Source organism: Myotis davidii, unplaced genomic scaffold, assembly GCF_000327345.1.
Source record: "Myotis davidii unplaced genomic scaffold, ASM32734v1 scaffold551, whole genome shotgun sequence".
In the NCBI taxonomy this organism is placed as follows: Eukaryota; Metazoa; Chordata; class Mammalia; order Chiroptera; family Vespertilionidae; genus Myotis; species Myotis davidii.
The window spans coordinates 1,130,630-1,142,711 of NW_006283788.1; the positions used below are offsets into that span (position 1 = coordinate 1,130,630).

The 12,082-nt window shown below is 55.1% G+C and overlaps 3 protein-coding genes across 3 annotated transcripts in view; 2 read left to right on the forward strand and 1 right to left on the reverse strand.

Moving 5' to 3' along the window:
• RAX2 (retina and anterior neural fold homeobox 2) overlaps positions 1-1,737 on the forward strand; it is a 2,443-nt gene extending 706 nt beyond the window's left edge. Inside the window, exon 2 of the mRNA XM_006754067.2 lies at positions 315-1,737. Coding sequence (XP_006754130.1) covers positions 315-653 — 339 coding nt within the window. The 3' untranslated portion in view covers positions 654-1,737. The remainder of the gene's footprint in view (positions 1-314) is intronic.
• A 1,524-nt stretch (positions 1,738-3,261) lies between these two features.
• MRPL54 (mitochondrial ribosomal protein L54) lies at positions 3,262-5,308 on the reverse strand. The gene is made up of 3 exons (XM_006754068.2): positions 5,154-5,308; positions 4,238-4,403; positions 3,262-3,612 (listed from the first exon to the last, which is right to left on the reverse strand). The coding sequence occupies exons 1-3, from the start codon at positions 5,269-5,271 to the stop codon at positions 3,480-3,482; spliced, it is 417 nt and encodes a 138-aa protein (XP_006754131.1). The 5' UTR covers positions 5,272-5,308; the 3' UTR covers positions 3,262-3,479.
• A 772-nt stretch (positions 5,309-6,080) lies between these two features.
• The window catches only part of APBA3 (amyloid beta precursor protein binding family A member 3), a 7,303-nt gene continuing 1,301 nt past the window's right edge, over positions 6,081-12,082 (forward strand). The window contains exons 1-7 of the mRNA XM_006754072.2: positions 6,081-6,150; positions 6,824-7,428; positions 10,302-10,493; positions 10,623-10,709; positions 10,798-10,959; positions 11,307-11,486; positions 11,567-11,779. Of these exons, the coding sequence (XP_006754135.1) occupies positions 6,096-6,150; positions 6,824-7,428; positions 10,302-10,493; positions 10,623-10,709; positions 10,798-10,959; positions 11,307-11,486; positions 11,567-11,779 (1,494 nt within the window). The 5' untranslated portion in view covers positions 6,081-6,095. The remainder of the gene's footprint in view (positions 6,151-6,823; positions 7,429-10,301; positions 10,494-10,622; positions 10,710-10,797; positions 10,960-11,306; positions 11,487-11,566; positions 11,780-12,082) is intronic.

A 12,082-nucleotide genomic window follows, 5' to 3' on the forward strand; every position in this document is an offset into this window, starting at 1 on the left:
GCGTGTGAGCCACGCTGGCACTTCCTGATCGAAGGCCAGGGAAGACCGGAGGGGCCTGATTAAAGAGAACGGGGAGGAGGAATGAGGTTCAGAAAGGACTTAGGTGATGTGATGGGGCCGTGAGGCAGGGCCTCTTCTCTCCGGACAGCCCTGAAGCAGAATAAAAACATGGCCCTGCAGCAGGGAGGGCGTCAGGCCCGACAGCAGGCAGAACCGGAGAGGCTCGGAGGCCGGGAGGGACGCCTCGGAGCGGGGAAGAGCCGACGGGCCCTCCCCGCTGCTCTGGGCTGGAGGCACCCTCTTGCTGCTTCCAGGTGTGGTTCCAGAACCGTCGGGCCAAGTGGCGGCACCAGGAGCGTCTGGAGTCCGGCTCTGGGGCTGTGGCAGCCTCGAGGCTCCCTGAGGCCCCAGCACTGCCCTTTGCCCACCCTCCGACCATTCCACTGCCTCTGGAGCCCTGGCTGGGCCCCGGGCCCCCTACCAGGCCGGGCCTCACTCGCCTCCTGGGCCCAGCCCCAGGGCTGCAGGCAGCCTTCGGGCCTCACGCCTTTGGTCCGGTGTTCATGGAAGACTTCACTCTGGAGGAGGCGGCCATTCGGTTTCTGGCCAAGGAGCACGCACAGGCTCTGGACAGGGCCTGGACATCGGCTTGAGCCTGGTGCCGACCAGTTCCCTCTTTGGCCAGTCCCGAGGGCCTGGGTGACAGATCTCGGCCAAGGTCAGGGAGCAGCCCACCAGCAGGCCGGTCTATCAATGAGGAAGGAGGCTGCCCATCCCCACCCTCCGTCTGTGGCCACCGTGCCAGGTCTGACCCCACCGCACCCTGCCTTTCGGGGGGACTGGATAGGAGGCGGCCATAGGACTTTCGGGCCGGGGAGGCGAGGCGGGTCCTGGGTGGCCTCGAGGACGCCTCTGCCCCTCCTCGGGCCTCAGCGCCCCGTCTGTCTAAGGGAGGTGTGTGAGTGGGTGGATTCAGAGGCTCTGGGACTGTGAGGCTGGAATCAGGAGCCACCAGGACCTTAATTCTTCGTCAATGAGTCTAAATCCCTGTTAATCTTTCACCGGCAGAGCCACCCAGCTCTCAGGGCCTCCCTCTCCCAGAAATAACTAACAGCAGAGCAGCGCATGTCCAGCTGCTTCCTTTCACGGTGTGCTCCTGGCTGGAGCCCATCAGGTGAGGGTCAGCCCCATTTTACAGGGGGTAACTGAGATGGGAAGCCAGTTCCCTGAGGCCACAAAGCCAAGAGGGACTCACGCACTGCCTGACTCCACTGCCCCAGGCATCACTGGGTCCCTGCTGGCTTTGGAAGCAATTGGACCCAGGCCGGGCCTAAGAGGGAACTAGGCTGAGGGTAGGCAAATATTGTCCATCCTTATCCTTGTTCCCTCCATGACCCAGAGTGTGGCTTATGTCCCCATTGACCAGAGACCCTATTACATCTCCCAGCCCAGCAAGGGTGGGATGGGGCACTGGTGGGCCAGCATTTGTTCTGTCAACTCACTTCACTAATTCATCCATCCATTCATCCAGTAAGCAATAGGGCCCTGGGTTTGGCTCAGTGGATAGAGCACTGGCCCGAGGACTGAAGGGTCCCGGGTTTGATTCTGGTCAAGGGCATGTACCTTGGTTGTAGGCTTGATCCCTGGCTCCGGTCAGGGCCTGTTTGGGAAGCAACCAAGAGATGTGTCTCTCTCACATCGATGTTTCTCTGTCTTTCCCCCATCCTTCCACTCTCTCTAAAAATCAATGGGAAAATATCTTCAAAAAATATCATAGGGTGAGGATTAACGACAACAGCAACAACAAAAATCCAGCAAGCGATAGGGACACAACACTAAACAAAACAGATAAAAATTCCTGTCCTAATGAGCCACTCCAGTGGGAGAGACAAGATGCACAATCAAAAAATAAATAAAACATGAAACGCCAGCTGGTGGTAAATGCTAGGGAGGACAACACTGGGAAGGGCAAACGGGAGTGGCAGGTGCTGCAGTTTAATATGGTGGTGAGAAGGCTCATGGAGGTGAACTCAGAGCACAGACTGGAGGAGGAGAAGGAGGGAGCCATGGGGACACTTGGGGGAGAGCGACCCAGGCAACAGGCATAGCAAGTGCAAAGGCACTGGGGCAGGACCCAGAGGGGTATTGGAAGAGCATCGAGGAGCCTCTGTGCCACATGGAGCAGAATGAGAGCGAGAGGGAGGTGAGGGCAGGCAGGGCCTATGGTAGTTACAGCTTTGATTTTACCCTAAGAGTGAGTCATGGGAGGGTTGGGATAAGCCGCATGCGCAGGGCCGGCCACGAGGGTAGGTTTTCAATAATCCCCTGGGCAAAGTCCTCCCAAGCTGATAAAGGCTCCTTTTCCTGGGACCAGGCAGAATTAGCTGTGGGGACCCCACCCTCCCCAGCCAGCATGTGGACCCAGAGGCTGAGGGTGGTGCCAACCCTCCAACCCCATCTCTGGAGGAGAGGTTGAGGCCACAGCAGGGAGGGTGGGACCTTACAGGTACTGCTTAGTGGATTCCCGCCCCTGGCCTCCTCCAATCCGGTGGGCACTGGCCTCATCCCCTGGACCCTGTCTTTGAGACCCAGCCCTCACGGCCAGGCAGGGCAGGAGTTAGGGCCACCCAGAGCTGAGGTTCTCACTGGGGCTGTGGATGTTCACGTACCCCACGTACACTCCAGGATGGCTGGCAGGCCTGTGTCCCTGGGCTCACGTGAGTGGCCAATGAAGATGACCCCCGTGACCTTGGCAGGAAGGAAAGGGAAGGCCCTTCCATCTGGCGAGGCTCGCTGAACTGGGTAGGAGGGTGTCAGTCAGGAGCCCTGGAGCCACCCCTGCCCTAGAGAACTACCTACTGGGGGTCAAATGGACACAGAGGGAGAAGAGAGCCACACAGCTGAGTACGGAAGCATCTGGATCCAACTATGCCTGAAGCGAGCCCTACCCCTGGGCAGTTCAGTTCCCGAAGCTGAAAAATTCTGTTCTGCTTCACACTGCTTGAGTCAGGTTTGAATCCCTTGCAACCAAGAGAAGTTCTGGCAGAAAAACCTCCCACTTGAGGGGTTGAGGCCTCCTGGGCAGTGCTAGAATTCCAGGAATCAGGCTAAGAAGCCCAGGGAAGCCTGGAGGCGAAGAGGGACCTACAGAAGCCCAGCCAATGACTAGGAACCACTGTGTCTGAGGAGATGCCCACCTCCCTGCCACACGCTCCACTTCCCAATGGCCCAACACCAGACGGCACTGAGTAGCATCCAGGACCTGCCAATGACAACCCCCCTAGAGGTCTTTATTGGTCCCCACGGCCATGATCCAGCTTCACCGTGGAAGCCACAAAGAACACAGGTAAGAAAAAGTCTGTTTTCTCCAGAAAAAGTCTTTCATGGGGCAGGATGGGGAGGTGCTGTGCCCCTCTGGGGTCCTCCTCTGGGGCCTGGCGAGGTCCTTGGTGAGTCAGGGTGCTTCAGTCCCTCCTCCACTAAAACTTTCGGTTCTTGCTCAGCCGGTTGTGGCGCCAGATATTGTGTTTCCGCAGCAGCCGCCAGTACTCCCAGGACTCAGGGTCCAGCTCCTCCAGCTTCTTGGGGGGGCCCACATTCATCTGGAACAGCCTGATGGGGTACGGGCAGGAATCAGGGCTGCCCAACAGCCATTCACAACTCCTGGGCCCCAAGTACCTTGGGCAGAGGCAATGCCGAGGCACTGGCAGGTCTGGGGTCCCTGGGCTGTGATCTCAGGGTGCTCCCTCACCTTCCCTGAGCCAGGTTTCTGGCTGTGGAACAAGGGGGCACCTCCATCCCAATAGTGCTGATGTCTGAGGTGGGCACATGCCAAGTCTTCTCCTGCCTCCTGGCCACTGTCCATGCTGTGCACCTGTAACTCAACCTTTCTGCACCTTCCCCAGCTTTAAGGATCAGCAACTGTCAATGGTTTCCATGCTCTGCTAATGCTCTCAAGGCCAAGAGCAAAACTGAAATCCCTGCAGCCCCCAGGACCTGCCAGGACTGGGTTCCATGACCTCCCTGCCCTATCTTCCCCTGCTCTCCACCTTGTCCCTAAAAACCAGGTACAATACTGCCCCAGGGCCTTTGCACTGGCTGTTCCCTTGCACCCACTCAGGTCTTCACTCATGCACTGCCTCCCGAGGGAGTCCTCCCCAAAACCTCAGATCTGATCAGGCAGGCTCCCCCTCACCTGGTCACTGGTTTTCCCCACTCTCCAGCCTGGCCCACTCACCACTCGGGGTACTCGGCATCCGGCTTCAGGACCACATCCTGGCCCTCCTTGTAGATGTTAACACCCATGGCATGCGTGGTGAGCCGGACAGGGTCTGTGCACACCTCTGGGTCCTTCAGGACATCACTGACCACACCGCTTTTGCCGCCTTTGCCCCCCTTAAGGACTGGAGTGGGGAGGAAGTAAGAGTTCAGCCCGGTTCAGCCCAGATCCACCCTCTGGAGGCCAGCCTTCCTTCCCTGCCCCCTGTCTCTCAGGGTGGCCCCAGGCCCTGGCCAGCTGCTGTCTTCAGCACTCAAATGATTTTAAGTTGGACATGGATATTGCAGTAAATAACACTGATGCTCCGAGTGACCAAGTCACTCCTTTTCAATTCTGTTTTGATTCTTTCTGTTTATCTCACAAAGAAAATGCTGTTACGTCTCTTTAAGACTTAACATATATTTGGCAATTCCTTCTTTCAACAAAGATCAGGCATGGTGGTATCCAGCTAAAATTCAAATAACTTTGTTTTGGTTTTGCTTAAGTGGCCAATACTTGGACTCCTCGAATTTCTGGTGATGACATGCAAGAGGTCACACAGTCATTTAGGGGAAGAAACAGGATTGGGAAGCAAGTTCCTGACCTTACCCCACCTCCCCCGCTCCCCAAGAAAACCCACGCCTGCGCAGTGAAGCGCGTCTGCTCCACGTAGGTCACACCGCCGTCCCTGGCAGCTCAGCTTCAGGCTGGTGCCTGCTCAGAGTCCAATTGAGCCCTACGTCCCTCAAACTGCGCCTGCGCGTAAAACCTAGCGGCAGGCCACTTCCCGCGGGTGCCTTGATTCTAAGAACCACCTCCCCAACCAGCGCCTGCGCAATGCAAATTACCCAATGTCCTCACTGTTCCCATTTTGGTCTCTCTTAACCCAGCTCACCTGGTTTCTTGGCATAATCCCGGACGAGGAGTCTTCCAGGAGCGGCGGGGTCCGGGAGCTCCCGAGGCCGCCAGCCAGCCCAGGTCCGCGTAGCCCCGAATAAGCGTCTGGCCGCCATGACGTACGCCGGCTGCCTGCACGTACACGTTTTTTGAGACGTCAGCAGCCACAGGGTGCTTGAGCGACAGAGGCTCCTAGAGATTCCTGGGAAATGTAGTATTTCAGCCTAAGACCTACGTTCTTTGATATATTACTGTATGAGGCGATTTTAAAGGGGCGTTTCATTGACTTCTTGCCTTTCTTCGGTTATTTACTTTAAAGATCACACCTTATACATTCCTGATTCTATTCAATGCGCAAATACCCAAAGCCTAAAGGTCTATTAGATAGTAACAGGTTCATATTCCAGCCCAATTGTTAAATCCTTAACCGGCTTGATTTTGTTTAACCCTCACAATTACGAGATATTACCTCTCCTATTATTATTACCAATTTATAACTGAGGAAACTAAAAATAAAAAAAAAGATAAATATAATTGGGAAAACCAAGGTTCAGGGAGGAAACATTAAGCCAAGGTGCGCCATTCAGCCTCCCTACTGTGAGCCAAATGGGAAGTCTGTATATAATTGGGTCCCCACGCACTTCCGCTGTCTCTCGGACCTAGAGTCCAAGAGACCATCTCTCATTCTCTGTTAGTATTTTCCAGTCTCATATCTTCCCATAGGCCATCCCTTGGAATAACGACCACAGTCGTAGGAAACCGATAGCGATTATGAACCCCATTTTGCAGTTAAGGAAACAGGCCCAGAGGCCAGCCCCGATTCCCACGCTACGTAAACGGAGGCTTGGGATTCGAACTTGCAGTTCTGATACCTAGCGCCCCCGCGCGGCGAGGTTGGCTGGGAGAACTACATTTCCCAGCAGGCTCCGCAAGGGAGCGCATGCCCAGTAGGCCGGGAAAGCTGGGCAGATCTGCCGGCGCCCTGACCAGGAAAGGTGAGCGTCGGGCCGCTGGGAAGACCCTGGCGGCCTAGGATGTGGGGCCGCTGCGGGTGAGGCCGCCTCGGTTTGCGAAGTGAGTGTCTTGGAGGGGCAGAGCGGGGCCTGGGGCCAGCGCCCGCGGCTACGGGTCTGAAGCCCTGAATCTTGGGTCTGCATAAGGATTGGGTTCTTAGCTTTAGACTCAGACCGGATCTGAGGTCCGGGTCTTAGTCTGCGGGTCCATCTTGAGCGTGGCATTGGAGGTTTTGAGATTAGGGTCGGCTTTTTGGTGTCTTGGGTCTCTAGTTTTCAGTCTGAGGTCCTGGGTCTAAGTCTTGGGTTGGGTTCTTGAGTCCAGGATCTCTGGGACCTGCACCTGTTGGGTCTGTAGCCAGGGTGTATCTCCAGCCTGGGTACCACGTCCCGGGGGAGAAAGACTTAGAAGAGTAAGGGCTGCGTGAACAGGTTCCACGATTGGGATAAATCAGGGTTGACACCCGGGATGTCACACTGCCTTACAACTGCTCACTCTGTGCCTCAGTTTCCTCATCTGTAAAATGGGGATCATAGCAGACCCTACATTGCAGGATATGGTGGGATTAAATTATGTGTTATTTATAAACAGCCCCCAGCTAACACCTAGCACCAAGTTGGTACCCAGGAAATCTCATCTTTGAATCTCTTTCAGATGCCGGCCTGAGCCTGGATCCAGGCCTTGAATTCCTGACAACTCCCCCACCCCCTCCAGGGCCTCTGGCCATGGACTTGGAGGAGCCCAGGGACACACATGCGCCCTCTCAGGACCACAGTCCTGACTGCCAGTGGGACCCAGTGCCAGGAGGCCCGTGCAGCCTGAGTCAGATGGAACTGGACGGGCCAAACGTTCAGGATCTGGCGCAGCAGTTGGAGGCCCTGCCGGGTGATCTGGTGGGCCTGTCCCCAGATGGACTCCCCTGCCCCCTGCACATTGCCACCGGTCATGGCCTGGCCCCCCAGGACGTGGCTGATGCCCATGGGCTCTTGTCTGCTGAGGCCGGCAGGGACGACCTGCTGAGCCTTTTGCACCTTGAGGAGTGCCCTCCTTCCCAGCCTTGTCCCAAGGAGCCTCCAGACCCTGCTCCTCACCTATTACAGCCCCCTGAGGACCCAGATGGGGATGCTGGTTCCCCAGAATGGGCGGAGGGAGCCTGTGCTGAGCAGCATGGCCGCAAGAGCTCAAGCAGCTCCCCGGAACCCTGGCTGGAGACGGTCCCTCTGATTGCTCCTGAAGAGCGGCCTGCCAGTGCCCAGGTAGTGCTTGCCCCAACCCCCAGACCTTCTCTGCTGCCAGGAGCCAAGACAGTGTGACTCACAGCTTTGGGAATGTTCTAGAGTGAGTAGAAGACAGTACAACAGGCTGGGGTATTGGTGGCACTCTGTTCTAGAGCCGGGGTTGGCAAATTACTGTCTGTGGACCAACTCTGGCCCACAACCTGTTCTGGTATGTCTTGTGTGCTGCAATGGCTTTTGTATTTGTAAATGCTTGGAAAACCCAAAAGAAGCGCAACATGTCTTGACACATGAAAATAATAATGCAATTCAAGTTTCTGTGTCCACAAGTAAAGTTTTATTGGGGCACCATCATATCTATTCGTTTATATATTGTCTGTGGTGGCTTTTGTGTTGCAACAGAGACCACCTGTCCCACAAAATAAAAATAATTTGTTTGGCCCTTTGCAGGAAAGTTCGCTAATTCCTGCTCCAAAGGCATGGGAAGAACCAGTTTTGACCATCTGGAATATTCTAGAATTTTCCCCAAAACTATCAGAGGCTCTATGTCAAAAGCAAAGTCTATGGTTGTAAAAAGAGGAGGTGGTTTAGACCTATAGTTCCAAGAAGGTTCTAGAGTTGTTGGTGGAGTTATAACTCACCTAGGGAGTTCCAGAACTGGGCATTGTGCCTGCGGTTCTAGGTGAAGGGAACCTGGGCTCCTGTGTGTTCTGGAATGATGAACAGAGCTGTATGGTTCTATTCAGACTGGAAGTTCTAGAACCATAGAGCGAACAGAAAGTCTCTGTGGCTCTAGACCAGTAGGCGATATTCTAGATCTAAGCAGAGCTGTCCAATTCTAGAGGAGTCATCAGAAAGTTCTAGAGCGGTGCCATACAAAATAAACACAGTGTGAGCTGTATACGACTTGGAAGTTTTCTGGTTATGGCTATGGCTGGGTAGCTCAGTTGATTAGAGCAGTGGTTCTCAACCTGTGGGTCACGACCCCTTTGGCGGTCGAACGACCCTTTCACAGGGGCCGCCTAAGACCATCCTGCATATCAGATATTTACATTACGATTCATAACAGTAGCAACATTACAGTTATGAAGTAGCAACGAAAATAATTTTATGGTTGGGTCACAACATGAGGAACTGTATTTAAAGGGCCAGAAGGTTGAGAACCACTGGGTTAGAGCCTCGTCCTGATACTTTGCCAAGATTGTGGATTCGCTCCCCAGTCAGGGCACACATAAGAATCAACCAATGAATGCATAAATAAGTGAAACAGCAAAATCGTTGTTCCTCTCTTCTCTTTCTCTCTCAAATCTATAAATTAAAAATATATATATTTTCTAATTAAAAAAAATAAACAGTTAAGGTTAATAACTCATTTTAATTAACCCAGTGTATTTAAAAATAACATTTTAACATATAATTAACATTTTACAATTATTTTTGTTCATATTAGAGCTAAAATTCAGTGTGCATTTTGTATTTAACAACACATCTCAATCCAGACCCTCCACATTTCAAGTGCATCATGCCCACGTGTGCCTGGTGGCTGTGACATTGGATGATACAGGTCTGGAACCCAGAGCAGAGTTGTCTGTTGTTCCAGAATGCTTAGGTCATGAAGGACAACAGGCAGAGGTATCTGTAGTTTAAGCTCACACACAGGAGTAGGGTTTACTTCACTGGGGCCTATACCTGTGGTTCTAAAACAAAAAAAGCAATAGCTATTGGTTAGAACATTCTAGAACTGCTGGCAGAGTGGTTGTCTGGTTTTATGTTGCTCAGGGGATTCTAGAGCCATGGGGGCAAAGCTTTATGTGTTTCTGGGCTGGTTTGGGGGAATTCTAGAACCATGCCCAGAGTTGTTTGTTTCAGGATGTTCTAGTAATTCTCAGAATCCGTGAGTACGTCTGTGGTCATGAATTATTGAGGGGATTCTAGAACCACAGGAAGAGCTGCCTGAGGCTGTGATGATTAAGACATTCTGGAATCATGGAGTGGAAAAGTCTGACTCTGGAGTGATGTAGGTTTCTAGAACCCCTGACAGAATCCTGCGGTTTGACACCTGTCAGGGAGTTCTAGAGACATAACTCAGAGCCATCTGGGGTTGTGGACAGCGTGAGTTTTAGATTTCTGGAGTTGTCTCTTCCCGAGTGGGCAGTTCTATGACTGCGGAGTAGAGTTTTCCACCGTTCAGTACGGATAGGGGAGAAGTCTAGACTAATGGGTAGAGCTAATTGCCGCCAGATTGATTCAGGGGGCATTCCAGAACCATTGAGTGGAATTGACCACAGTTCTATAGTGTTGCCGGTTTTAGAAATGGGAGTGGGACCATCTAGTTCTAGTCTAGTCATGGAATTCTAGAAACATAGTGTGGAGGTTTCTGTTAGCACTAGTGCTGGGGGGTTTTGTTGTTTTTATTGATTTGAGAAAGAGGAAGGGAGAGAGAGAGATAGACACATCAATGATGAGAGAGAATCATCAATCAGCTGCCTCCTGCACGCCCCCTACCGGGTATCAAGCCCACAACCCGGGTATATGCCCGAACCGGAAATGGAACCTTGACCTCCTGGTTCATAGGTTGACGCTAACCACTGAGCCACTGTGGCCAGGCGACCAGTGCTGGTTTTGGATCCAGCTGTGCTGCTGGACTCACAAAAGCCCCTTCCTCTGCCTGGGAATCTTAGACGTGGACAGAGCTGGCTGTACGGTGCCGGACCGCACGGTTCTAGATTTCCGAAGGCCAAGCTGCTGGGTGTGTCTCCCGCTGGTGGGATAGTTCTGGGAAAGTGGGCAGACCTGTGTGAGTCAGCAGTACCAAGTCATGAGAGCGTAGATCTCTCTGTGCTTCCAGACTATTCAGACAGCCAGAACCCTGGACCAAACCCATGAGGGTGGACAAGCCTGGCCGGGGCTCTCGGGCTGACCTGCCTCCGCTGTTGCCCTCAGTATCAGGTCCCTGTGACCATGAAGACCTCTGTGATGGTGTCATATTTGGGGCCAAATACCTGGGCTCCACCCAGCTGGTGTCCGAGAGGAACCCGCCCCCCAGCACTCGAATGGCGCAGGCCCAGGAGGCCATGGACCGCGTCAAGGTGAAGCCAGGGGCGGGCAGGAGGGGGGGTGGGCAGGCAGGCTACAGACTAGGTCCTCCAAGGCCCGCGAGCCTGATGGGGCAGAGGCTGGGTCCCTGGGTTCCTCTACCTCCCTCCCCACCCCCACAGGCCCCTGACGGGGAGACCCAGCCCATGACGGAGGTGGACCTCTTCATCTCCACCAAGCGGATCAAGGTTCTGATGGCCGACTCCCAGGTACAGGGCTCGGGCCCCGTCTCTGGTGCCTGGGGGGCTCCACGGAGGCCTCCGCAGCCTGCCCAGGCCTGATCTCCCCCGCCTCCAGGAGGCCATGATGGACCACGCCCTGCAGACCATCTCCTACATCGCCGACATCGGCAGTGTGCTGGTGATCATGGCCCGCCGGCGGCTGGCCCGGCGCCCGGCATCCCAGGCCCATGGCCACCGGCTCTACAAGATGATCTGCCACGTTTTCCACTCGGATGATGTGAGCAGCTGGGCTCCGGTGTCCGGGTGCCCCCACCCTCCTGTAAAGCCCACTGCCCTCGCTTGTCCTCCGTGCTGGCAGGTCCCTCCATCCCTCCAATAGGTCCCACGTATTCCCGTTTTCCCCGTAAGACCGGAGGCTGGTGCCGAATCCCGAAACCTTCCCTGCCCCGGGCCTGTCTCCCGATTTCCTAAGATAGTGGCTATTTTCCCAAAATCCTTGTAGGCTGTCTCCTGGGAATCTTGTCCTAGGTGGGTGGGTGGGTTGGACTCTGAAGATGTCAGGGGATTTGGGGGACCAGAAGGAGGGTGGGACAACCCCTGGGAGCTGCTGCCCCTCCTCCACAGGCCCAGCTCATTGCTCAGGCCATCGGCCAGGCCTTCGCGGTGGCCTACAGCCAGTTTCTGCGGGAAAGCGGCATTGACCCCAGCCAGGTGGGCACCCAGCCAAGCCAGGGGGCCACGGGCTCCGGCTACCTCCACAATGGGGACCTCGACCACTTCTCCAACAGCGAGAACTGCAAGGAGGTGAGCGAGCGGGTGGGCCGCCCCCTTCCTGGCCCCCGCCGAGCGGCCCTCACGTCCGTCCCGCCCATGTCCTCTCCTAGGTAGTCATCGAGAAGCGCCAGGGTGAGGGCTTGGGCGTGGCCCTGGTGGAGTCAGGCTGGGGGTCCTTGCTGCCCACGGCCGTCATTGCCAACCTGCTGCATGGGGGTCCTGCCGAGCGCTCGGGGTCCCTCAGCATCGGGGACCGCCTGACTGCCATCAACGGGACCAGTCTAGTGGGGCTGCCGCTGGCCAGTGTCCAAGCTGCTATACGCGTGAGTCCTCGGGGGACAGGGGCCAGAGGACCCCAGGCGGCAAGCCTGCCTCCCCATGGATCTGGGAAGGGTACAGAGGTACCTGCTCTGGACAGGTCCCTGGGATCCAGCCCAGAAGGGACATGTTAGAATCCGACCAGCTCCTATGAGCTTAGGGAAACAGGCTGGGAGAGGGGAAGTCACCCTCCAGGGCAATTTCCCTGGTGCAGGAGCAGGATCGAGTGCAGGCGGCTAGTGGCAATGCCAGCAGCGTTTCCTGTCGCCCATGAGGCAGCAAGTGTGTTCTTGAGTCTGGAACCTTGT

Coding starts and splice junctions, on each gene's coding strand:
- MRPL54 (XM_006754068.2), bottom strand. CDS start 5,271: ATGGCGGCCAGACGCTTATTCGGGGCTACGCGGACCTGGGCTGGCTGG. Junction 4,404..5,153: donor GGATTATGCCAAGAAACCAG/GTGAGCTGGGTT, acceptor TCCCCACTCCAG/TCCTTAAGGGGGGCAAAGGC. Junction 3,613..4,237: donor GATGCCGAGTACCCCGAGTG/GTGAGTGGGCCA, acceptor GTACCCCATCAG/GCTGTTCCAGATGAATGTGG.